The sequence below is a fragment of the Colius striatus genome, chromosome 4 (genome assembly GCF_028858725.1).
Source record: "Colius striatus isolate bColStr4 chromosome 4, bColStr4.1.hap1, whole genome shotgun sequence".
Classification (NCBI taxonomy): domain Eukaryota; kingdom Metazoa; phylum Chordata; class Aves; order Coliiformes; family Coliidae; genus Colius; species Colius striatus.
In genome coordinates, this window is record NC_084762.1 from 68,069,876 (window position 1) to 68,097,875 (window position 28,000).

General features: G+C 37.7%; 1 protein-coding gene across 8 annotated transcripts; it reads right to left on the minus strand.

Annotated features, from left to right (window-relative positions):
- Positions 1-74: 74 nt before the first annotated feature.
- SNX16 (sorting nexin 16) lies at positions 75-27,993 on the minus strand. Of its 8 annotated transcripts, none has more exons than XM_061995020.1 (10): positions 27,834-27,948; positions 27,089-27,172; positions 24,941-25,090; positions 22,672-23,044; positions 19,420-19,506; positions 15,240-15,388; positions 9,080-9,149; positions 4,198-4,334; positions 1,877-1,993; positions 75-1,589 (listed from the first exon to the last, which is right to left on the minus strand). In XM_061995020.1, exons 3-10 carry the CDS (start codon positions 24,985-24,987, stop codon positions 1,481-1,483), a joined length of 1,089 nt encoding a protein of 362 aa, XP_061851004.1. In that variant the 5' UTR covers positions 24,988-25,090; positions 27,089-27,172; positions 27,834-27,948; the 3' UTR covers positions 75-1,480. The 8 variants fall into 8 exon arrangements, with proteins under 8 accessions (XP_061851004.1, XP_061851005.1, XP_061851007.1 ...); XM_061995021.1 differs by having other exon boundaries at positions 27,073-27,172; XM_061995023.1 differs by lacking the exons at positions 27,089-27,172; positions 27,834-27,948 and adding an exon at positions 27,972-27,993.
- Between the last annotated feature and the right edge of the window lie 7 nt (positions 27,994-28,000).

Below are 28,000 nucleotides of genomic sequence, written 5' to 3' on the forward strand. Positions count from 1 at the left end.
CATTGTGGTACTACACAAGGCATTGGACATTTGTGGTTTGCTTTTCCTACAATAAAAAAAAATGATGACAAATGTTTTGTCCATAGTTTTATTTCACGAGGAAGGTTTAAACAGTCCTGCATGAAGGTCATTGTATGCACAGCCTGAAGTACAAAGCTCCCTTTGAAAACTCCAGCACAAAGACACTGCATATTGACAACATTAAACAACAATGTGGGTGGTATAGGGCAAAAAAACAACAAAAAAAGATTAAAACAAAACAGCATTCTTCCTATTGGAAAAGCAGAATAAAACAAGGCACTTTCAGTAAATAAGTGAAGAACAGAAACAAGCTGTATCAAAGATTCCACAGAGCTGACCCAGAGCACTGTAACAAAATTCTGCAGTAATGAACAAGTAAAATACAAAAAGGCACTACACAATCCTCTCCCTGCAACTCCCCTTTCTCAACCAATTAGCCAACCGAGCTTGGCACAATGGAGTCTTAATTATAAAGTGCATCTCCTGTCTTAATATATTTTGAAAAATAGGCTATAGAACATGAGGCAATATCCCCATGTGTACAATACATTGAAACAAAAATACATTGTAACTAGAGTCAATCTAGTTATGAACTGTGCAGGAAAAAATATGGCTTCTTTACAAGTCTTTCAGTCATCTCCACATCATCTGGAATATTTTCAACCAACCATGAATGTATTAGCGAGATGGCAGGAGGTAGTGTTCCAAGTAAAAGGCAAACTCACCAATTTCATTGTTACGTGGCCATATAGTAAAGGTATCTCAGGTTTCCAAAGCAGCATTACCCAACAAAAAGCATTACAGCACGCCATCTTGGGATGAAAATACACAGTGTTTTGGGGGTCTCGTATTAGCTCCTTCAGCAAAAATGACCAGTTTTACAAAGATGTCCAACTATAGCCCCGTTTCATAAGCACTTTTCTCTTGGTACTGTAAGTTTTCCTATTGCATTGCATTAAAATTTCCAGAGAAGTATTCTTCAGCTTTAGCATTAAAACCAACACATTTGACAGTCTTATTAAGAATCCGTTTTTACTTCAACAAGCATTACTTTATGGCTGTAAGACTATGAAAACACAAATACCAAACAGATGAACGCATCAAGCGTGTCACATCAGTGGCAACACACGACATGCTAGTTCTTTGTGTTTGGTGATTTAAGGTGAAGTTTTCATCACTCTGCTAGCAAAGTCAGCCAAACTGGGCATGTGCACTATCTAAACTTTAGCTGATTTTAGCCCTTACTAGACTTTAATATATTAAATATATAAAGGCCAGATAAAAACTGAAATGAAAGCAGCACTGGGTATATTTCTTACATTAACTTGTAAAGATTTATGTAAACATTCAACATGTGCATCCTTGCTCCTTGCTGTAAATTCTTCGCAGGTACTCTATGCCCCTAGCCACAGTGTCCCAAACACGAGACTTTCCCAGGTTAACAGCAGCTGGTACTGATCTATTCTTCCTCTTCAGCAGTATATGCTACTTCAGCGACTTCAATTTCAGGTACAGAAGCTTCAGCCAAAGAGCCACCCCAGCAGGCCTCATGGCTTTCTTTATCTGAGCTGCAACAACAGATCAATAAGCTCTGTCAAATAGGAACTAGTATGATTCAACATAGTCATTTACACTTGCAATCCACAGAACGTTTACAAAGCTTGTTCAACTAATCACTTACTCCAGATCTAAAATTATGTATCCTAAGGGCCTTTATGAAATATGGGATAGCTACAATAAAAACAGGTGCCATAAAGTGCTGAATTCCTCTGCTTGTTCAGAATTTATGCCACATCAAACATTTAAAAGAATACTTTAACGCCCTCTTAAATGTAAGTAAAATAGTAGTATTTACCAGCTGTCCTCACCCAGGGTACCCTGGTCTGCTTCTACTGCAGAAGACTCCACCTCACCACTGCACTCACTTTCTTCTCCTGACATCTGACGAGTCATTTTTCCTAAAGATAAATCCCTACAACAAATAAGAACAGAATACCACCAATCTGTACAACAAACATTCATCAGTGAAGAGCTGTTTGTTTCGTTTTAAACTGCAATTTCTGAGAACCTATCAGTCTCATTCCTATGTGCCGAGTTTCTTTAATGACCACAGAGATGCAGGGCCTGCGCAGGATAGCTATTCAAACAGTTTATTTGCTGCAGCTGCTTATTCCTAAACTAAACTAAATCCTCTGGTTGCATCACCATTTGGTAACTTTAGAAAACTTCAGTCCCAGAGGAGTGATTATGGCTTTAGGTAAGAAATTGCAAGCAGATGAACTAAGCCACACACATAATCCTCCTGCTGTTTAGGCAAGATACCAAATCATAGTCAGAAGGAAGATAGGCAGTATGATAAAAAGATTTCTTCAACAGCTTCCCAAGTCTCTCATTGTAGCTTTAGAGTCACGTATTAAGTTTCAGAGTTATATACTTTCCCATTAATCGTAGGGAGACGGGTAGTATTTTTTTCTTAACAGCAATGTGAGCCGACACTCACTAGCCTGGCTACAAATGGGAATATGGTCATGGAACATTACAAAAAAACTTCTTTCCAGAGTATTGCCCTGTGTGGAAAACATCTACCAGTTTAGCACTGAAAGCTGCCACTTGAGCTGGAAATAAAAGCTTGCAAACAATTTTGAGTTGAAAGCGATACTGTTACATTTCATCCTCTTTTTCAGTTACTTTAACTACTATTGGTTGTTTAGTTTTAATGCATGTGTTTTAAGCAATACCTCAGAGGTATTCTCTAACATGATTATTGGCCTATGTTTTGTTGAAATCAAGCATGATATGTAAAGTCTGATGCCTTTGTCCAATTATTCTTCCCTCACATACAGTTTCAGTATCTGGCCTCCAGAGCATCAAGAAGATGCTTAATTCTTGCTGGGCCATCAGATCAAAATGCCACTTCAACAGGGGGACATACTGAATTTCTTAAGGCCATGGACTTACTTGTTAACTTTTACAACTAAAAATCACAGGAGTTATTTTCCATCTAGACTTCAGATACTACGCTGACTGAAACGTCTGGGAAACTGGCAGCGTGTGCATGTGTTTAACAAAAAACCTGCAGGGGGGTTGGACTGGATGGTCTCTTCCAACCCCTACCATTCTATGATTCTATGAAATCACTAAAAAAGAAAATCGCCTTTTCTAGTCACGCTTTCTTATTTTACTCACACAGAATTCCCTATCACAACGTTTTAGCCAAATGTGAGTTACTTAATTTTTATTGGGTATTTCAGTTAAGCCAGCACCAGGCAGAACTTCCACGTCAAACAGGGGAAGCATCTTTCAAACGTAATTACTTGCCTTCAGGATTAAATGACAAACTGAATATAGTATTCAGATCAGAACTTTCAGTAAGCCACAATAATTTCACATTTAAATCCTTTCCCGAGTGTAGTTCACTTAAACCGTGTATCTAGACATGTGATTTGTTAGTCAACCTGGATATGCCAGACTGAACAACCCAAGCAACATTGAAATAACTTCTAAAGGGACCACAGGTATTTACTGCTTTGCTAAGGAAAACCCACAGTGACTGACTCAGCAGGTCTATCGGGACACTGATTAGTTCAACATCAATTGCCCTGGGCCTGCTACAAAATTTAGCAGACAGGCACCATAATTTTTTTTTTAAATAATAAAACCCCACCATTTTTTTCCTTAGATTGAAATGGACAATAGGTGGCATCACACAAGGCAATTCAGAACCAAATTGAAGACATTAATACAGATGTGTAATCACTTGATCACTATGCTCTGTCAAAGCTTTGAGTACATGTTGAATTTTATAACTCAAAACAATTTTCCCCGTGTCTTGTCTCTAGCAGGGCATTTCACATATCCAATACCTTAAAAGCCAAATAGAATCTTCGCCTTATCTCTACGGGACTTAGAGGATTAGGAAATATAATCCCACTTTAGAGGGAAAAGGATGGGACAACACTTTCACAGAATCATAGAATGGTACTTTCTCAGTCATTTGCACTAAACAACAGCCTGTTAGCCAGCACAGGAGAAAAGAGCTCAGTAAAAGCATTGCTGTGCGTGGCAATGTGCAGAAAATTGTTTTCAAGAATAAATGGTAAAGCTGGTGCTTGTGACTACCTACAGAAAATGCCTCCATGAAAAGACATTCTAAAACCCCATAAAATTTCTACATACCTAATTCTTCTTTCAATAGCATCTATGTGAAGTTGCTTCTCATTTAACAATTTCTTCAGTGACTCAACCTCCCTTTGTTTTTCAAGCAGTTCTTTTTGTAGACGATAATTTGTTTCCTCCAGAGTTTCACAGAAAGCCTAAAAGACAAATTCAAGAACATCTTCTATTTAACTTCAACGGACTGCCTTTATTGATTTTTCTTTTAAAATATCAGCTTGTAACAGAACTGTAGTTACTTTTCTTTGTATTACTATAAAGAGCTATATAAACTTTTACAAGTTTGTCCTTAATAAGACAATGCTGCTTTTCTTTGACCAATGAATTTATTATGCTGAACTGCAATGCAAACACTTTATCGCATCATTTGTCTCACAAGAAGACAAACTTCACAAAGAGGTTTCTCACCTTGAACACACAGTCTCTTAACTTTGAACCTTTTTGCCTATATGAAACATCAGCTGAACTCCCTGCTCCCTTTTCCCTTCACAGGAGCTTTGCTTTTCCTTGACATGGAAGTCAATTTCAAAGTGTCCAGTTATTCCCAAGATGCTAGGGATAGTTGGATAAAGTGAATAACAGTTCTTGCCTTAACTAAGATAAAGGCCAAGTTGTACAGTTTTGTACCACAGAGATGTTACAAAACAGAACAATCATGAGAGGCAGGAGACCCATGCAAACCATTTTGAATAAGTTTAATGAAATGCTAAGAACACTAACTACTCAACCATGGTGAGTAGGTTGTGTTACTCTACTGAGTATGACATAGAATCATAGAATGGTAGGGTTCTATATATAGTACACTCTGATGAATTTGTCAATGAGTAACCTCAAATTTCAATGCAAAGAGCCAACACATAATGCAGCATCCACTGAATGCAGGAAGTGACAAAAGCATTGGCATGGAGCCTGCTGATCTATTACTGGAAAAAGCAAGTCTACCAGCAGTAATATGCAATTCTGATTTAATAATTTACATGTTCTCACTAAATAAGAAACCCACACAGGAGGCTTTTTTGCCTTAACATTATATGCAACTAACCACTAATTCACAAAGTCCACTGAATATAAACATTTCATATTTTGTGTGGAGTTTTAGCTTATTTTATTGACCCAGATAGCAAATTTATCTTGGTTGACAGGCACTGAAGACCAATCATCAGTTGAGCCCCAGCTTTATTCACACCTACTAAGGCTGAGAATGTGGCATACAATTCCTTAGTCGCAGAGCATGTTTAGTCATTGCTCTAGCCATCATTCCAGTTAGGCAGTCGCCCTCTTTTATCCAAGCCAATTAAGTGAAGTCTAGTGTGTTTTATAAAATCAGGGTTGCTGGTGCCCTATCTGAAAATTGTCCGTTATTTCCTTAAGAACATAACTGAGTTATATTATTTCTTCCTTTAGATTTATGCACATGCAAAACTTGCCTATTTACTGAATAACTAAAAATATTCCACAGCTGTTTTGAACTGTTTTGTTGTTTCGGATAACTGAATAAAGCCTTTTGAAAAAACTCCTTTCTGGCTGCAATCTGTGTATCGGCTGCCTAAGGAAAGGAAGTCACTCTTTGCAACTGAGTGAGAAAACATCAGCATACTCTGAAGGACGCTGTAACAGCAGAATGCTGAATCAAAGCTCAGAAAGACCTATCAGAGAATTGTGTGCAACGAGGTATCTTGTGTCTTGAAGAGCAGGACACCTGGAACCTTGTACAATTCTAATAGTCATGTGGGACCAGTTTCATCTCTAAGTTCTGAAAGAGCAACAGAACTAGGCCAGCTGGAAGAGAGCTTCACTTCCCTCTTCAGTGCATCACGAAACACTGACAAGGAAAACACTGTGTAAACAATTATCAAGGATATGACAAAAAAGATTGTTTCAGTGTGCCTACATTTCTGTGATGAAATTTCTACAAGGCCTGGTAAATTGCTAATGGGGGAGGTACCTGTACTCTTCCCTATAAATACATTTTGGCAAGTCCTTCTTGGACTGGAATAACAGAATCGACATAAAACAAATAGAAGATATCCATGTTTTCTATTATCAGAAAAAAAGTAATAGAAGAGTTGGGTTCTTTTGTAATGCTTTTTCTGACAACAATAAAGTGAAAAAGAAAGAGGTTTTGAGATACCTTTAAAAAAGAGTTCCAGGAATAAGTATGTGAACTTGTCCTGTACTTAGGCAGAGTGTAAAAAACAAAAGAAAAAAAAAAAAAGAGGAATGGATATAGATGCTCTCATATGTAGGAAGGAGTTCAGAATCCTAACAGACAAGAGTAGGGCCATGGACCAGGACTATTACCATGGATTTCAGCTGAGAAGACTTTAATATTTTCAGAAATCTGCTTGGAAGAAAGAATCCATAGCACTGCAATGAAAAGCAGTCCAGGAGAGCTAGTTCATAGTCAAGGATTACCACCTTCAAGCTCAATAAAAGTCCAGCTCAAAAAGCAGAAAGTCAAGCAAAGGTTGCAGGAGGTCTGTATGGATAGCCAAGGAACTCCTAACTGAACTCAGACGTAAAAAAATAAGTGTCCTAGTGACGGAAGCATGGAGAGGTGACCCAGGAAGAGTACAGGGCTCCTGTCTGAAGACAAATCTAGAGCTGAATCTGGCAAAGCATGTGAAAGAAAACAAGAAAGGATTCTGCAAGTATATAAACCAGAGTAAGACTAGGAAAACCATGGACCTGTTGCAAACGGAGTTGGGAATTCATGACAGATCACACCAAAAAGGTTAGGGTACTTGATGCCATCTTTGCCTGTCGTGACTGGTAAGATCAGCCTTCAGGAATTCCAGATCTCTGCAACCAGATAGAAAGATAAGGAAGGGCAAGACAAACTTACCCTTGGTGGAGGAGAATCAGGTCAGAGAGCATATATAAGTCCATGGGCCCTGATAGGTATCACCTATGGCTGCTGAGGGAGCTGGCTGATCTCCAGCTTGCTGTCCACCAGGATCCTGGGTCACAGAATCATAGAATCATTTTGGTTGGAAAAGACCTTTAAGACCGAGTCCAACCACTAACTTAACAGGGCCAAGCTCACAACTAAACCATATGCCTCAGCACCTCATTAATGTGTGTTTTGACTCCACCACGATCTTGGGCAGCTTGTGCCAATGTTTAACAACCCTCTCAGTGAAAAAAATCTTCCTAATCTCCAACTCAAAACCTCCCCTGGCGCAACTTGAGGCCATTTCCTCTTGTCCTATCACTTGGTACTTGGCAGAAAAGAAAAACCTCCCACCTTGCTACAATCTCCTTTCAGGTAGATGCGGAGAGTGATCATATCTCCTCTCTGCTTCCACTTCTCCAGGATGAACATCCCCAGCTCCCTCAGCCACTCCTCCTAAAACCAGTTCTCTTGATTCACCTACCTCATGATACATCTCATCCTCAACTACCTTAATCAAAGATAAGTAAAAGACTTCATGTGAGGACAAAAGAGCTGTGACTCTTAAGTCAAAAAGAGAAGGCTCGGTGTGATCTTATGGATATAACACCAATCAATGGGTATAAATACCAGATGGGAGGGAGTGAAGAACAGGGAGCCAGACTTCTCAGTGGTGCTCACTGACAGAACAAGAAACAACGGGCACAAACTCAAAACCTGGAAATTTTAAATGTGATGTGGCACACGTAAACCCACTTTTTTTTACTGTGATAGTTATCAAACGCTGAGAGGTTGTGAAGTCTCCTGTGTAGAATATTCAAAATCTGACTGGACATGGTGCTGAGCAACCTGCAGTAGCTAACCTTGCTTGAGCAGGAGGATGGGACTAGATCTCAAGAGGTCCCTTCCAAACTCAACCCCTTTGTAGTGAGGTGAGGTTTCCCTTAGAGACCAGAATTTTATGACATCTGTCTCTACCAACTTTACAGAAATGGTCAGTAGCCAAAACTTCACCAGCATGGCTATCCAAATAGTTTGCCTAAACTTCTATGGCAGAAGATAAACCCTGAGACTTCACCACAGTGTGCATTATCAAAATCTCAATGAAGAAGGAACTTACATTTCTTAATTATATGAATAAATAATTCCTGTAATTTTTATGAATTGTTGTCAACATCAATAGCCATGGTATGAAGTGATTGTACAGAAATCAAATATGAGCTTGTAACACAAAAAATGTAACAAATCCTTCAGATGTACAGAGTACTGTAACAATAGTTAAGGTACTCCCACTTACATGTAAAACAAACTGGTAAATACAAGTTTAGTCAAAGAAGCATCACCAAACATACACAATTTCTACAGTATTAGTGACCTATGTGCAATTCCAAAACAGTTATTCCATAAAGCAAGAAAATTAAGGCCTCTTGTTCTAGACATACTTGATACAGCTCTTCATGCCAGGGAAACCCACTTCTTATAACAGTGTATACTGCAGTCTATTTCATTTGTTCAATAAGCTCATATGCACGTTGAAAGGCTGTTGTTTTACAACGGTATTTGACACTACTTTCTTATCTGCAAGAACACTGGTTTCAGTGGTCAGAATGAATCCTTCCATTACACTTCACAGCAAGAAACAATTTACTGCAAGACCTGAAGTCTAAGGTGTACGCATTGAAACACATTGAATGTGAACCTACAGAAACTTTCTTAATATTCAGTAGTTGCCTTAAAAAACCCAAATTTCGTCCACTGGTCATAACAGGTAAAGAGGATGAGATTATATAGTGGGACTGGGATGAAGTACAGCAGTCAAAGATTTTCAACATGCATCAATAATCAGAGTTTAAAAAAAAAGATATCCATTTTATTTATTTTCTTTCACAAAAACCGTGAAGTGTTTCATTCCCTACAGTTCAGCAGATTTTATAGTATCCTCGCAAATACTGCCTTTTGGATTCTCTTTTTACCATACTACATAGCACTTACCCTGCTCTCTTCTAGACTGTCAAAAGGACCCGGAGGATCATCCAGACAAAGAAATTCTCTCACTGCAAGACTTTACCAAATAAAAGAGAGTGAGTTACTTGAGTACAAAAAAGCAACAACATTTAAATGTCATCATATAAGGGCAGTATTTCTTTAAGGGACACAAACATCTATCTTCAAATTTACTCTCAAGTGTTTAAAACAATGTTAAAAAACTATTAAGCCTCAGTTGTATGTGTTAACCAGGCACTGTATTTAAAATGCTACTTAAGAAGTTGCATAAATACAGTTAAGAACTTTCAAACAGAGAGTACGTCAATGTAGAACACTGTTTTTCAAATCTTCACAGAATTTATTGCTACAAATGACAAGCAAGTTTATCATTTTAGTATTGAAGAGGCTTGAAAAATTCTCCTGTTGAAAAAGTATTAAAACATGGATGAAAAAGCATGCTGCTAAAATCCATATGTAGATCCCATCAGGAAATACCAGTGGAACTAAGCATTAATAGAGAACTATACTTATGTGCCCCCGTTTTGCTGATGTCATAATCCATTGACATACATACTGTACATAATTTTTATATACATAGTATGCATTTATAAGAATAATAGGTCATAAAAGAAATCTGAAGTGATAGGGTTAATGTGCCATGGACATACTACATAGCCATCTCTAAAGAGACTTCAAACTAATGCATTCAACTTAAAACTGTGTAAAATTGTGTAAGTTATTATCTACCTTTGTGTATTGTTTTGCAAAGACCAGAGAAGGAAGTATGTGTAATCCTTGTGGTTTACTATAGAGTATTTTGAGCACCTTCCTCATTCTAAGTTTAGATTGCTTTTCACAGAGCTCTTCCAACATCTCCAAACATGTCCCTTCAGCCACCTTCCTAAGACTTTTCTGCTGTTGTTTGTTCTTCTATAAGTAACATCCAGTCAGAATGCTGTATGTACAATTAATTAACAAGTAGTAACTTATTCAAAATTCTGTGCTTGTACTCATTACTTCAAAATCTTTAAATCATCTCTTACTGCAGTGAATGCACAAAAATGGAAGACGTGAATCCAAACAAATTCCCCATCTCTTCCTCCCACCTAAGTCCTGTGGGAAAGTGAGGGCAAAAGGAAGGAATTTTCTGCCTTCTGCTCACTCTCTGCATTTGAGGTAGATGCAAAGTGCAAACACATGAAAGATAACATTTACCCAGCTACCAATCTAATCAAACAGCTTCAGGTTTGGAAAGCAAAATGAGAAATTTCTTCATCAAACATTTATTATAGATTATATCATCATTTTAGTTTTAGAAAGGCTCTGAAGAATATTTATCTAAAATACATTGAACCTCTATTTTGTTGTTGGATTTTCGTAACCCTGCATTCAAGTGCTTATTTCACGTGAAAATACAGGTTTGCTTTTTTGGCCAGTCTTCACATCCACTTTTACCTTATCAGCTTTTACACTAGCCTAAAGAAATTTCAGTCAACATCATTCCTTTCCCCACTTTGTGCCAAATGTGATAAAAACTACCTTTTTCAAGCCCTCTCCCCTTCTTTACAATAATCAATCTATGACCTGTGCAAGCCATAGCCTAAACCTGTGCTACTAGAACAGCTTCACCTGTGTACTGAAACAAATAAAAAATCTGCTACTTAGATCAAGATTACTACTCCAATTAGCACAAACATTGACAGATGGTAACAAGTCATTAGTTAAATGATTAGAAAACATAACCTTAAACCAAAAGTTACTCAGGCATATAAAGTTCATTTTCAAGAAAAGCTGGGTTTTTTTTTCACCCCATATAGTTAAATCTCATCCAAGTGACTCTTCTCTAACATGACACTCAAGTCCTTTAATTGGTGAATCGTTATTTTCATAAAGATGCTGAAGTAACTCGCATATGCCTAATGCATAAGTATTCATTATGTGGAAACACTTCTGCTCACTATTTTTATTCAATACCTTCATCCTTATTCACATAGCTCAGTTCAAACGTATTTTGAAAGTATTTAATTTCTACATTTTGCTATTAATTTCATTGTGCTGTTAAAGGGTAACATTAAAATAGCGTAACTTGCAGTAATGCTTGTGAGCAAAACAGGAAATATTCAGAAAAATAAATGTCCAAAAAGATCCAGTCTACATGTATCATCTACTTATATCAGGTCAAGCCCCCGCCTTTTTTTTTTGTTTTCTCTACAGTTGCTAGCAGAAAACTGTCTTTTTATACAGTTTTAAAAACTCCTTGATATCAAAAGCAATAGATTCATTATTTTACATAAGAACATCAAGAAATTTAAAGCCACAGGTCACTGAAAACATTGAACACTGAAAACACCTGATGGCACAAACAGCTAGCTAGCAGCCTAGCTTTACTTTGAGGGCTCATTCTGTTCCTGCTCTCCCTTCCATGTGTTACACTTCTTCCTTTAACACATAACAGAACATTCAACCATTGCAGTATCACAGAAGTGCTCTACATTGTGTAACAGAGATTGCTGTATATGGCTTCTCTCTTTGTTCCTATACTAGCTGACATCCTTCTCAAGAGAGGCAGCGATGTCAGTGTATACCAGCATTAAGAGGGGCTGCAAGGGGCAGCGCACATGGGAATCCTGGCAAGACTTGACAGCTGAACATGTTCCTCCCTTTTAACTTCCTCCTTATACAGTGTGGAGGCAGAGGAGAGCTGCATCATCTGTATAAAGCCAGATGATGCTTTTGTTTAGCAGGTTAAAACTTTTCTTACTTGGTGAGTTATATGAAATTTTCTTGAACACATTAAACTCCGCAGATGCGTATGATCTTTCACTGAAGTCTCAATACAAGACAAAAAACATGAGAAGTAGTCTATAAAATGCAGCCTGTAAATTTAGTAATCTACATTCTGTCTTTACTTCGTAAATCTAGTTTTGTTAAAACTGACCACACAAGGTCTCCTATATCCCAGAAGGGCGAATTTCCCACTGTTAATATGTCTCAGTGATAATACAGTGCATAAAGAGTAAGGAAAGAGACTTCTCTACAAAGAAAAAAAACGCTCATTTGGTTTTGGTGCGACTCAAGCAGTTTGACTGATCTGTGAACCCGTTAAAAGAAATGGTAAGCTTTTAAGGAGGGTCAGAGGCTCACCGCTACTCATGTAAGGTATAAATATTGATTTCCATTAACAACTACTTATATTCTCTAAAATAAACCAGACTGACCAAATCCTCCAAGTTCCTCAGTCCTTGAAGAATCCAGATTTTCCATAGATCCAAACATTAGAACATAAGCTGTACTGATAGGTTATAAAGTTTTTTAATAATCTTATTTTCATGCAGAGCTTGACACAGCCACGATCTGAGGTTTCCTCAAAATCACATTGTAGGCGACTGTCTGTCCTTCAACCAAACACTTGATACAAACATTTAATAAAAACTACAAACATTTAAATCTTCTGTATCCGATGAGCAGTTTGAAAGTTTCTGTTTTGGTTTTTTTTTGCCTTAAACTATGACAAACATGATTTTGTCCAATGTGAACCATCATTAAGACACAAACAAGCCAGATGAAATGTCAAACTAGTTGCAAAATGATGTGTAAAGCCTTTAGATCGAGACTAAAAGTCCATTCAGCTCATTGCTCTCTCTCCGGCATCAGAACATAAGTGACGTTAGAGAATAATTTTTTTTGGCACATCTATTGATTAATTTAATAATCAGGAAGTTCTTGAAGTTCTCAGCTACATATTTCATCCATATAATCATGTTTAATAGCCACTGACAGAGAAACTCACAGGTCAATCTTAATTTCTTTTTGAAGCTGTTTAAGCTTTCAGTCTCTGACATCTCACAACAAAGCTCTGCAACCGAGTATGACATACTGAGGGATGACTATGAATCATCCAAAGTATTAACATTCTTTACTCACCTTCCCTATCCCCTTGATGATTTCATACGTCCTGTTTAGCCAACCCTTTTCCAAAATGGCAGACTAAAGAGAACAGAACCCTTCTAGCAAGGAAGTTTGTCTGTAGCTTCATCTGTTCTTGCTTGCTTTCTCTGAACTTCTAGCAGGCCTTCTTTTGAAACTGAATGCTGTGTTTTGCATGGAACTACATAGAAGTGCAATTCACATTTCCACTGTGGGAACTTTTTTTTTCCTAGTTCCTCATCAACAATTTTTATGCAACTTTTTTCACTTGATGAATATTGAACTCATTCATAAAACTGTATCAATACCAATAGTTATTTTCCAATTGTAAAAACAACTTTGACACTGTATGCATGTACTTATTGTCATTTGGTACTTCATGACACGAAAAATCAATGTTAGTCACTCCATGCCTCAAGATTCTTCTACAATAGAATAGAATGGTAGGGTTGGAAGGGATCTGTAGATACTTCGTGTAATTAAGTTTCCTAGATAATTTTCAGATATTCTGAACATCAGTGTCCCTAACAGTGATCCAGCATTCCATGTGTAATACTTCAAAATTTCCATAAATCTTTTTCCCCTTGCCTTTCCATCATTTTATGTAAGCTCACTCATAACTACTTGTTAGACATATTTCCTTCTGCAAAAGACAGTACTGTTCTTCCAGCTATTATATTTATTTACCTGCTTACCACATCGGGCTTTTTATTACAAGCACTAACAAAAGTTAGACTTGCTTACTAATGTTTAGTTTCCAGACTGAACAGTCAAAAGCTTTATAAAAATGTGTCATTTACTAAAAAGTATAGTAGATACAAGTATTACAAAGTCTCACACCACAGATAAGCGATTTTTCCTTTTAGTTTCTTTAAAAATCTTGAGTGAATGCTGTGAGGACCATTCCTTACTCCTTGCTTTTAATGAAGGTTCAGATGAAGACAGTTCCTCAGACTCATTCATCAAAAAATCTTTGGTACAGCAACCTCAGAACTTTTTTTATTTCTGGTACTGGAAAAGGTTTTTAGAACCAACTGCTCTGCCTCTAGCAACTTGCTTACTAAAAGTCTCTTTCGGCCTACATGAAAATGATTTTACATTTAATTTACATTAATTACATATAAAAAAAGAATATGCTCTACTCATCTTCCAGCTTTAAAGCAATTTCAGTAATTTCTTTTTCATACCAAGTGGAAAAGAGACTTTGTACTTTGTTGCTTAAACATGTTTTTTAGACTCTATAAAGCCTTTTTTGATTAGTGGTTTACATTTACTTATGTAAAGCAATCTCTAAAGGTACTGGTATTACTATCATGTCACATAAATGAAAAACCTTTATCTTAATATACATTTTAAGCATTGCATAATAGTGTAGGCATTTTCCATTCTGGAAGTCTAACATTTAATCTCAATATATCCATTCTGCACACAGAATTAATGTTTTATGAGTAAACAAGGCCTCAGTTCAGCATTTTAAACATTACGTCTCTTAGCTGGTATGTAACCACGTACAATTCATCACACTGCAATTCCTGTTTTTTGCTTAGGTTACAATGGAATTAATTTAATAGAATCATAGAATGGTAGGGGTTGGAAGGGACCTTGAGAGATCATCTAGTCCAACACCCCTGCAGAAGCAGGTTCACCTACATCAGGTTGCACAGGAATGTGTCCAGGCGGATCTTGAAGACCTCCAAGGAAGGAGACTCCACAACCCCTCTGGGCAGCCTGTGCCACTGCTCCCTCACCTGAACAGTGAAATAGTTTTTTCTTATGTTTAAGTGGAACTTTTTGTGTTCCAGCTTCATCCCATTACCCCTTGTCCTGTTGCTAGCTGCTATAGAAAAATGAGATGTCCCAACCTCCTGACACCCACCCTTGAGATATTTATAAATGTTAATAAGATCTTCTCTCAGTCTCCTCTTCTCCAGACTAAACAGCCCCAGTTCCTGCAGCCTTTCCTCTTATGAAAGATGTTCCAGTCCCCTGATCATCTTTGTGGCCCTGGCTGGGCTCTCTCCAGAAGTTCTCTGTCTCTCTTCAGTTGAGGAGCCCAGAACTGGACACTGTACTCCAATACACTAAATAATTCACAAAACAATCAAACGCACCAGAACACTAGTGAAATTCCTTATCATGTTGCTCAGTGATACACAGCTAAAGTCTAGGAGCCTAGATGAGGAGTTTGGACAGAAAAAAAAAAAAGAGGTAAATCCCCAAACAAAGTTTAATGACCTACCAGTTAGCAATATCTTTGTGAGCTACGAGGTTCTGGAGGAATGCTTGCAGTCCCAACTGTCGATCTTCCAAAAAGTCAGGATTATAGTTATCCTTGAACCAGCGTTTTGGTGGAAGAGCCAACCGAAAACCCGGAAACATGTCTTTTAGCTGAAGAAGAAATCAAAGCCAAAGAAAAACAAGAAAAAAAAAAGTCTGGATGCAATACTCAAGTTTGACACAGAAGTACAGTATTTTTCTATTTGCTGTTAAGTTTGAAACACAAGGTAAGTCTCAAACATAAATACCGTCCTAATTATTGCATAAGTTGTGGAAAAGTTCTGTCACTTGCTGCATTGCTTTCTTCAACTGAATCATCTCTCAGATTCATTATATAAAAATAAAACTGAAAAACTCTGCTGTTATTTAGTGTCTCCGAGTCTGCTATTTAATGCCTTTGAGTCAGTAAATAAAATAAAGTTGATGCAAGTAAAAAGTTTCAGATGAGTAAGCATTTCAGTGCTCTTCTAAAGTACTAAGAGATAGTAAGTGCTATATAAATAAAATATATCAAAGCCCGTTACAGTTCTACAACTCTGCAACTCGTCCTTGTAGGGGGCTAGCAGAGCGAATTACACCCCACGCATGAGATACTGGAAGTATCTCCTTGTACACCTGGAATATTAAAATTTCCATACACATGGCTGTGGCTCAAACCCTCGGACTAACATGTAAAACTGTAGTTTTGAGTTACTTAAATAGTCGTATGGTACAGTCAATGTCAGAAATAGAATTTTTCTTTGAATTCAGGAATGAAACATACAAGCATAAAATTGTATAACAATGGACCTGTCCAAGGATGCCAATTAATTATTTCTCTATTATGCATGAAGATCAAAAAAAACATTAACAATTTCACAAAAACCAATTTTTAGATGGCTTTTCTTAGAAGGGACGATTGACAAAGTCTCCATGAGGATTTTCCACCAAGAAGAAAAAGCAAAGAGATTTTACAAAATCTCACATTCTTCTAACTGCCACAGGAACAGTTCAATCTTCTTCTGAAGACAGAATCAAACCAACTTCTGTCAGGGATGTACTGCACACACTTAATATATCTGCATGAATGTTCCAGTGACAGGGATTCCAGAATCTGCCTTGAAAACAGATTGGCACTCAATATTTACACAACTTCCATGGGTGTCTTGATCCTTTTACAGCAAAATTTAAGCCTTTTGACAATAAGCTTTATTTGACTGCTCTTTATTGACTCATGGAAAAAAAAGCTAATGGGCAGCTCTTTCAGCAGGTTAAATTTTAAAAAAGTTTAAACAAATACTGTATTTCAACTATGACTTCTCTACATAGTTTAAAAGAACCACCATGTTAGTGGATCACCCTTGTTCGTATAAGCACCAATGCCCAGCACAAGGAGCATGCTTTTTTAACACCCCAAGTAGCATATATTCATGATAATGACTAGCTTCTTATTTACAGATTGCATTTCATTATTTATGTTTTCTTCTTCTCTTACTGAATATCACCTTGATATTCGACTCTAATTTTTATCTTTGGTCACCCAAAGTTTCTTCATCTCTTACCAAGTTATCACTAGTTCCATATATAAAAGTATCCTCCATACACCACATTCTCTCTTAATTTAATAAAATACTGAATAGAACTAAACAGAGAAAAAAAAAACCAAAATGAGTTCCTGTGTTAGTTGTAGGAAGGATGACAGATAATTACTACTGGGAAGGCTTTTCAACCACAGAGATTTCTGCTTTATGGTAATTTCACTTGTCTGGTTATGTAGATCATGTAATTTATTCCTAAGGAAAGAATATGCCTACTCATAGATTACTCCCTTTGTGAATGAAGAGAGTATGCGAAAGCTAGTTGCTGTCAGCAGACTAATTTTCATCAGCACAGTCCTGGGGCATTCTTTCTTGAACACTCCTCAGACACAGCAGCAAAAAACTGTGGGCCAGACAAGTTACGCTGGCTGTGATTGTTTACTTGGATTTAGCATCTTTTCTAGATGTCTCTCCTCTGCATCATCACATGACAGATTATGCACATCATATAAGGCACAGTCTGAGGGAGAAATTGTTAACTTTTTGATTCTTATGACTGGCAATTTCATTATTCACATCACGCAAACAAAATTTACGAAGTTGCTGCTTCTATCAGTTAGCTGAGCCGCATTCATTCATCTAGTCCGGACTTTATCTACACATCCCCACTGGGACACTGCTCCTATTCTCATATTTTCTCCATTTTTTGCCACTGCTGAAGTGCAACTCTCAGTTTAGTTTGGACTTGCAAGTAAGCATGTGCCTGACACATACAGAACATACTGCTCTTTTGTCTTTACCTGCTCTTCCTGAAAACCCATTCCCTCTCTGTTAATACCTCAAAGTGATTCACATCATAGTCATGGTAATTGATTATTCAATTCTGTTTCATGCCAAGTTTCTAATACCATTTCAGGGAATTAATAATTTGCCACAAACCTGAGGAAAGATAGTGGGGAAAAGGATTTATAAGACAGCGTATTTCTCTTGTTTATATAGGATTTCTAGGAGATGGGAAACAAAAAATCCCAAAAGCATATATGAATGAAACTTCATGTCTGTATTTGTCAATAGAGAAGAAAGAATTCCCCCTGTTGCGCCATGGCTTTTGAACCACTCATGAACGCATATAATCACTTACTCTTTAGTTCATAAGACATTTTTATAATACAAAATATCAGCTTCAGGAACTAAAACATACCATAGTTCTGAAATTTCTATAGAGTAACAGAAGAGTAACATAATGAAAGTTTATGTCTACTGAAAGATGAAAAAGCTTTAGTCAGTGACATAAGGGAAAAATAGAGCTCTTCCTTTTAAACAAAAATCCTAATACCTATAAATTGTGCTAGAAGCCAAACATTTTTGCCAATGATTTGACTGCAAAGACTTAAGGTCTTCACTTGTAAAATTATCTATTCTAAAATGAAAACATGTGCAATTTTAACTTTTGAAACCACTGATAATCACACTAAAAGTCGATGCATGTGAACCAGTTCTTGACGTATATCTGACATAGCTGACCAAAAAGAAAAAAAAAAAAGTATAACTTGACTTCCGAAACTTGAGCTGAAATCCCCAGAACACCATCACTTCAAAAGAGGTCAGTTTTTTGCCAATACACAGGCATTCCTTAATTTAAGATAAACTGAATAAAAGAAACTTCTTCAGAAAGAAGTCTTTAAACTAACTCATATTCAATAATTTGTGGTAGTTTTAGGCTGCAAGAAAAAGCCTAAAAGATAGCCAAGTAAGGCAAACAAAGAAGCCAGAGAAATGTGTAAGTTAAGTCCATATTTGAAATGTCATCAGAAAAAAATTTTTAATTGATTGGGCACATTGATCCAAGGAGAAGTATAAAAATAATCCTTTACTATTGGTCAAAAAAGAACAGTGTTGAAGTTACAAGTTTGAACACAAAGAATATAATCGCAGAAAATGTATTAAACTTGCCATGAAAGAGTGTTCTTAGGAGTGGACAGTAGGACAAATAGAAATGTAATTCTGTTTTTCTACTTTTGTGCTACTACAGAATTAATGCTACGTGGAATATCGAACACTACTTACGAATCAAAAAAACTTGCGCTATTTACATTTTTTTTATTTCAAGTGTTGTAAAAGTTCAAAGTTGCTCACTGAGGACTCCTGTTTACCTGGTGCCTGTTTTCAGCTTTGAAGATTAACTTTGAAGATACTAAAACTGTAGACCGACCAACACACAAGAACTTATGTTCATAAAACTTAAGTGCAATAGACTGTTTTTTTTCATGGTAAAACTGAAAAGGACTCAGTAATTACCAGATTATTCCTGCAAGAGAATACAGGCTTCTACTTCTATTTCCACAAACGGAATATAACTATTAAAGAGTTAATTTCCTTTATCACATAGACTGAGAATAAATATAAACAGCTAACAGCTATAGATTAAAAAATACCTTCTTTACACTGGATGCAGTTATTTAATATCTCTCTGAAAAAACAAGGAATCGTGGTTTTCATTAATATACTGTGTTTAGTAAAAAAGGCAAGAAAGAAAAAAGTGACAAAGATGTGAGACAAAGAAAATGAAATATGAAAGAAAAGTGATGCCACTTAGCTGAAAAGTCACCAATGTATAATTCTCACCTTGTCATTAAGCCTGGAGAAGTCAGTGTACCGTCTGAAAACAACCCAACTTTCCTCTGGACTTCTTTTTACCAGTATTTTATACACCTGTGTGGAGAAAGAGGAATATCAGAAAAGTGTGAAGAATTCCATGCTGCATTGGCTAGAAGGCTGAGATTATCTTTTATTTCTTCATTAAACAGGACTCACGCATAAAATAATCCAATTCAAGATTTTTTTTTTTTTTTTTTACAAAAGCCCACATAATTATCAGTACAAACAGTATAAAATAATTTCAGAATTTAAGGAAGGAGTTTCTGTAACTTGCAAATACTTTTAACTGTTTTCTGTCTGTAAGAAGTGTTTGTGAAAGTGCACTAAGATTTCTTCCTCAGGAAAAAAAAAAAAAGTCTCAGCTATTAAAGAGATGAAATATGTTTTATTGATCTATTTTAACCTTTGCCCAATTACAGTTTTGCTCACTAATCCATGAGGCCAATATCATTGAAAGATGACTGTAACAATCAGGTACTGAATGTTATATTGTTTTAAAATGTCTCATTTGACTGGCTTCACAAAGAAAAGTGTTGCAGGATAAAAATAACATCCTCCTTCAGTTTCATTTGTCCTGAACATTAGGTTTTGTCTTTCCAGGCATATACACCACTTCTCTACATAACTGCATCAGAACAATTAAACACAGAATTTCACTTTCAAGCAGTATCATCTGTAAAAGTCATGGACTGTGAGAGGCAGTATTTCAGCCATTAACAAGAAGCTACAAGCTTTTACAAGTCAAGCTGCAAGACAACAGGCCCACAAAGCCACCTTTAAAAAGCAGTTGTCTTGCATTTCCTGTATAAATGTTTGTTCAAATAGTTTATCTTTCCTGCCATAGTAAAATATAGTTTTATTTTATGAAAGTTTCATAAAGCAGAACTGCCATACAGAATTGTGAAGACTCTTTGCTAGTACACAGTAAAACAGAACAGGAAGCTTGTCATCTGCTTGTGTATTTACTTGATAATTAGTACTCTATTATATTCTTTTATTGTACTAAAAGTTCTGCAAAGGCATTGCTTTCAAATGCACACTTGAAAAAAAAAATCCAGTTAGTCTGACCTCCACTGTGAATAGTTCCCAAGTAAATATTTGGCAACTTAAAAGTTTGCACAAATTTATAGTCAATTTACTTATATTAAGGAACAGGATCAGCTCATGATTACTGGTCAAAAAAACCCAAAACAAACATTTTTGTTTTTTCTTGACAAAGTTGAAATAAAAATGTTGTGGGGGTTTTTGTGGTTTGTTTTGTTTTTATGGGGTTTTATGAAATGAAAACATGCCAATATTAAGTAACAATCTCTGGCTTAGTCATCATCTCATTATCATTTCTAGTTTGTTTAAAAAAAGGTACTAATCAAACAATCCAGGACTGCAGTTGAGACCAACTTTTTACTAACATAAATGTTTTTTAGCTTAGTTTTTTTCTCCCATTATGTTCAGCAGCCATGTAATCAAACATGCACTGACATTTAACTCGAAGTTAGTACATCACCCAGTGTAAGGAAAGCTGATTCATAGTTTTGGAAATTATGAGATACCAACTAACAGTAAAAAAAAAAAAATTAGCTATTCAGGGTCCTCTGTTTTACAGGTGATTTCAGTGTAATTTCCACTGTCTTCTAGCTCATTGAATTTGTACTGCAGAAGCAACTGACATTTCTAGGACTAATTACTTGCTGGTTTTAATGCACAATAGCAAGCATGTTTACAGTTACATGTTGAAAATAAAGGTAATTACGTGCATTCAGAAACAAATACAGCAACAGAAGTGAACTCCGAAAGGGTAAAAATGCATTCAAGAATTCTAACAACAAAGAAAGTTTCACTTGTACTGTTAACCTGATCTCCATAAAATAAGAAGTCCAAGTTGTCATTGTAACTACAGTTAAAGAATATCTTACAGGCACACTGGAATATGCCTTGGGATATATTCAGACTAACCCGTGTCAATATAACAATACTAATAATTGGTTTAGTTTTGATGTACTATTAAAAGGAATCTTTTTAGCTACGTATAAGAAGAAAGTCTCCTCTCATGCTATCATGCATGAAGACGTTAGAAACTGGAAAACTTAGGACATGACACTCCATATCCTTCTCCAAGAAGTAAAAACCAGTATTATTTAATTGGCAGCAAAAAGAACTGAATGGTTTTCTTAGTATGGAACACAAAAAGTTCCACTTAAATATAAGAAAAAACTATTTCACTGTTCAGGTGATGAAGCAGTGGCACAGGCTGCCCAGAGGGGTTGTGGAGTCTCCTTCCTTGGAGGTCTTCAAGACCTGCCTGGACACGTTCCTATGCGACCTGATCTAGGTGAACCTGCTTCTGCAGGGGGGTTGGACTAGATGATCTCTAAAGGTCCCTTCCAATCCCTACCATTCTATGATTCAATTATCATAAAGGCATTAGTTTACACACTTTTCTAATCTAAAAGAAAACAGGAGAAAAAAAATATTTCATTTCCTCCTCCTTACCTACTTGTGATTAATAATTAGTAACAACTAACCTCCATCACTGCTACAAGTACTGAATTCTCTCAAAGAAATGTTTCAACCACACTCACAAAAACAAATGCAGAGGCCTCTTAATATATTTATGGCATGTAAAAAAAATTGAATCCAATATAGTACATTTTGAGAAAAATCAATACAAATCAGTTAAGCTGGCGCTCTGTCAGGAGACACCGCATATGTCACATCTCTGAAAATGTCTGATGGTTTCAAAAGAGGTTTCTCCTTATTAGAAACTAAACCTGCAATGCAAGAAGCTGAAGATGATGTGCTTGCAATGTAATGCAAATATATGTTACTAACAACTGTAAAAAGGTAAATATCAGGATGTTTTATCACTAATTTCAAATAAAAGACTACATTTTAAGATGTTTAACTACTGAGAACTTCTACAAGTTCAATTTGCAGTGAATTCCTGAGTTTTCCAGCAGAAATTGATACCTGAAGTAGAATCAATTTGTCCCATTTTATGTATACATTTACAGGAAAGACAGCTTCTGAATCTCAATTTTCCCCCCCGTATAATGGGAAAGATATTTTCCTGTCAGATGGCAGTATTTCAAAGCTAAATTGGTATTTGTAAAGCATTTCAACATCTCTAAACTGGAGGATTAATTACTGAAATAAAACAGAAGGTATCGTTAATTGTTATCTTGTCATTACAGGATGAAATATACTGTCCTCAAAACTTACAGTGAATTTGGCCCTTTCCTCCATCACCTCATAACCCAGTATAGTAGGCGTGGACGGTCGATCTTCCCAGTTCCTGGAATCTGTATTCTGCTCTATTTCTTCTACAGGCTGAGTACAGTATTCTACGGATGTATCCATACCTGTAAATTTAGTCCTAACAAGTGGGCTACTACACACAGATGAGGTCGAATCAATCTGGTCTGGCACGCTCATCTTTTTAAAACTACTAATTGTAGAGTCCTCCAGGAGTCCTTTTGAGGAGCTGGAACTCGTTGAGATGCTCCCAAAAGAGGAACTTCTTTGGTTTCTGTTTGTAAAGCTGGATGATGAACTTCCAATAGGAATAGGAACAGGAACATATGGTGTTGCCATCCTTCATGAAAAAAAAAAATCTCAGTTTTTGGTTCAAGAGTTTAAGGTTTATTCACTGAGTAAGCCATATTTTCTCTTCTTTTAAGAACAACACCTGCAGTGAAGGACAGAAAATATTGCTGTAATTGTTTAAGTGAAAGTAACACAAAAATATACTGCTTTGGAAGAATCTGTGCCAGCACTGAGATGGCACATAGCAGTACTGATGGTTATGCATCTTCATAAGGAATTTGGCTTAATATAGAATGGTGTTTTAAATTGTATCTCTACAATATGATGGACAGCTTTATAGGAGTTCTCTATCTTTCACAGCTATTAAAATGAAAGTTACAGAAAGTTAACATGATTACAAAACACAAATTTTTGTCCTTTATGATTTAAGTGCTGTTTTAATTAAGTTAGCAATTTTTAGGCATCTAGGGAGCTGATATAGTTTTACTGACTGTTTAGTATAAAGAGTACAAAGCTTTTCTCAGAATTGCTTCTGTGAGATATCTGGAGCAGACTACCTGAGCCAGACATGCATGCAACAATATACATGACATAACTCAAAAGACAACACAGTAAACAGGTGAAAAGCATTTGTATATATTAATCACTGAAGTAAAATGAATCTGTTTTCAAGAAGAAATATATTTGCAAAACACCTCTTGCATATAATGCTGCAGACATTTGTAACAATGTTAACTGGGCACATTTTCTTTAGCTTGAATTGGAGCAATTAAGTTTTACAAGCATGCACATCTAAAGTAGTGTTGTAATAGCTGCTAGTTTTCCATTCCAGCAACTTAAAATAGAAAAAATGAAACAAGTTCAGGGAAAAAAGATGAATAAATTTGATTTTTTTTCCTTTAAGAAAATCACTTAAAGCCAAAATTCATCTTTTGTGCACAAGTGTTTACAATCCTAAAAAAGGCAAAAGCAAATTAAGACAATATCTAACTGACAAAAAAGCACAATCTCCTCATTTTAACAAAGTATCTAAAGAAGAGCTCTTACGAGATGCAAATTACATGCCACCTCATTGGATTAACAGGATCTGAATCACCACCCATTTCACCCTAGAATGTGCCAATCAACTATGAGGCTGCAAAGTGGCTATGAAATGGGAAATTATCAACCCGATTCACATCACATATAAAATCAATCAAACCTACTGCAGCAGAAACCAAATGAATTTGCCAGGGTGAAGCGATACTTTCATTCTCTTGCTCTAAATAAATCTCAGAGAGCATGAATAAGGAAATAAATACAAAATGAACCACCATCAACAAGAATGACTGAAAAATGCTCTTGAAAGAATTCCTCAAGAGAAGGAAAAAAAAACCAAACAAATCTCCCTCATCCTTTCAGCTATACAGGGAAACCTTCACATACTCTAACTCATATGTCAAAGCTCAGGGAACTTGACTAAGAACAATTTCAAACTGGCAGTGACTCCTTGGGACCACCAATGCTTCACTCTGGGATGAGACTGAACACTCCACAGCACCCAAAGGAGTAGAAATGTCAGTATCGTAAACTCCTGATGATTGACTTTGGTGGTCAAGCACTACCCAGCAGCTTCTGTTCCAGCACAGTCTGTGCTTGTTTGTGTGACTTAGCTCCACCTGTCAGACAGCTGAGCTGCTTCAGCCTCACATAGTTTGAATGAAGCAAGTCGCACCCATCCTGGAGACAAGTCATTCTCCTGGAGCGAGACCAACATCTAAATTCCTTTTTCCACCCATATCTCCGTAAATGAATCTGCTTCTGCCTCAAACAATTAACTTGGCAATCTTTTTTTAAATAGACCTAGAAATACCAAGACATACCAAGTACTCTCTGGTAGGTTTTTTTCCCAGCAATATTTTAATCTGTATAAAACACTAAACAAGGTAACTGTGTTCTCACTTGCCATTTCAGTGACTCTTTCGTGGTACCAGCATAAGGAATTGAGAGCATCCTCTCAAAGAATTCCACAGCCAGCTACATTCCTGGGAGGTGTGGGAATAAATCCCTCTAAAGAGAACCCAGTCAAGTCCAGGTTTGCAACAAATGGAAGGATCTGTAAATAAAAAAACCAAAAAAATTTCTGCAGCGTGACTTTTATGAATCTCAACTAGGAAAGGAAAATAAGCCCATGTCTCAGGGAATCTGGTGAAGTTCACAGAATTCTGAAATGAAAAGAAGTCTGTGCTTTTCACCACTTTTTGGACAATAAAACCAAAAGAACCACAAACCATGACAATTTTTTCACCAGTCACAATACTTTTCAACAGTGTCTTTTCTAGAACTTCTTTAAGTGAAATGCCAGTCAAGAACCTACTATCTTGAACTTACATACTTACTACTACTCTTAAACGCACAAGCATTACTGAAAGGCTGCACTCACACTGGCAAGTCACACAGCTCAACACAGACCTGCAGAGTAAAGCACTTGCTGTTAAGAAACCAACATCTACGCCGTACATGCTTCAGCGGCTTTTATGTCAGACTAGCTGTCATTTGGTACCACTGACTGAATGCTTATTAGCAGTTAGCTGGACTGCGTTAGGTCTGTTCCCACATTACATTTTCTGTTTCAGTTTCTTTGTACTCTGCAAGATCATCTCAAATTGTGAGCCAATGCTCATTATATGGTCATGATCAGAGTATTTGCTTCTAAAGGACATTTCTTGACTCAACCTGACACAGTAAACATACCCATAGATAAATAAAAAGGGTGACACTAGTGTGTCAGATTACTTTGAAGAGTAACAGCAGAGTATTCTTCGAGTAACAGAAATGTCAGGTGAAGTGAGCAAAGGATATAACCTCATTTAACTTGATTTTTTTTCCAAGAAAACAAAAAGCTCCCAAAAATATTACATTAGAAGTGGCCAGACTCATAGATGTACATATACATGTATGTAAATCCATCTTAAACTGTACAAGTATCACAGTGTCCAAATATCTGAAATATTGACATGCCATGAAACATAACAGGGTTTAAAACTGTATTAATTTGCACTTTAGGAAGTCTAAACATCAGAAAAAGAATGCAATGCTCAAGTGAGGGTCACAACCTTTGGATTCAAGCCTCCTCTATGAATATATTCATGCAATAAAAAAACCTGAAAATAATTTATAATAAAGACAAATCATGTCGCTCCTTGCTTACATTGATGCAGTGAGAAAAGAAGATTTAGGTGCAGTCTGCAACTACGCACGCTTCACCATGGATTGGTCTCACGTGTCACTGTACCACACCAACTTTCAGAACAAACAGATTACTCCCAACACCCAAGAAATAATCCACTGACCGCACTCTCTTGTCGAGGTATTTATTTACTTTATGTTTTTTAAGAAATCCATTTCCTGTTCAGAAGGTGTACTTGGTTTAGTTTGTTTTCCAACTATAAGTTAAGAATGAAACAAAAAGAAGAGAACATATACTGGAGGCATTGAACTGCTAATTCTGAAACAGGATAGGATGGAGTCCCAGGAACCCTACCATCACATGATACAAACCAGCATGACACCAACTTACCCTACTGGGTGTTTACAAGAGCTACCTCCCTTTTCATGGGTGAAGCAAATAGGCTGTAATAAAACCACTTAAAAAGGGTTTGCCTCCAGCTTGCAGCTATCACAATTCCAAACCCTTTTAAGTTAATGGTTTGTATGTTCAATGAGAAACACATAGTAAACCACGAAATTCAAGGATAATAGATTAGAAACAAAACAATCCTTACTTAATAGTTTTAATTGCATTTATAAGACTTTTAGCTATGCAACACTATTTGTGAACTGATTACATTATGTCTTTGCTTGGACAACATTGGCTGACTTATGTTGTTTAGAATTTATGGGCTTACATGGGATGACAGCTGAAGAGTTTTTAAAGAGACAACTTGATGAACTAGGTCTTTATCAAGTTTTCAAAACCAAACAGTTTTGTGCCGACTTCAAGTTACTTAACAACATCTGTTTATGATCTTAAAATTGGGGCTTATTTATCACATCTGGCATATTCACACAAGCACGCAGAGACAGGTAATTCCTAACCCAAAGCGCTGGTTACCGAAACAACCGAAGATAACTTCCTCCCCAAATTCCACCCTGGCATGTGCTTACGTTGCCTAACTCCGGCTGTGATTTAATGTCTCTGAAACGGGAGAAAACCAAACAAAATCCGTCGTTATCGTTCAGCCCGCTACCATCGACGGGCACAGCCCCGAGCTGGAGGACAGCCGCTGCAAGCGTGCGACGGGCACGGCGGCTCCGGCCGGTCACGCTCCCCGAACGCCGCGCCCGCCGTTTTACGTAACTTCAGGAGCGGCCGCCGAACTGGCGCTACCGGAGGGGCCGGGCTCGCGCAGCTACACGGCCCGACAAACCCTGCAAGGCTTCGGAACCGGGTGGCTTTTGCACCGGCGCCGTCTGAGGAGCCACCTCTGCGGCGAGGCGCCGTTTCCCACCCCCGCCCTGCCCTAGGGAAGAGGGTTTCCGTCCCCCGCGTCCCGCCCGAGCGAAACCAGCCCCGGCCGCGCCGTGGCCCGCTCGGCCGCCCAAACGCCCGCGGCGCCCCCCCTCGGCGGGGACCGGTGCAGCCGCTCGCAGCTGCCTCAGCAGAGGTGTGTGGGAGCTGCGGCCGGCGCTGCCTGGAGAGAGACGGCGGGGGGCCGGCCGTGCCCGGCGTGGGACAGGGCGGGCGGTGGCAAGACACCGAGCCCTCGGCCTCCCCAGCCCGAGCTAGCTGCCTGCCTGCCTGCCTGCCTCTTCCACAACGTTGGCTGCGCCACTCACCGCTTCCCACCCGCACTCACCTGCGCCCGCGGCGGCGCTCGCCTCCCTCTGCCGCGCCGCCGCCACAGCCACCCCTTCCCCCTCAGCCGGGCCCGCCCCGCCCCTTTCCCTCCGCGCGCCAAAAGGGAGGCACGCGGCGCTCGGGGGCGGGGCGGTACCTGAGGCGTGTGGCGGGAGCGCAGGAAGC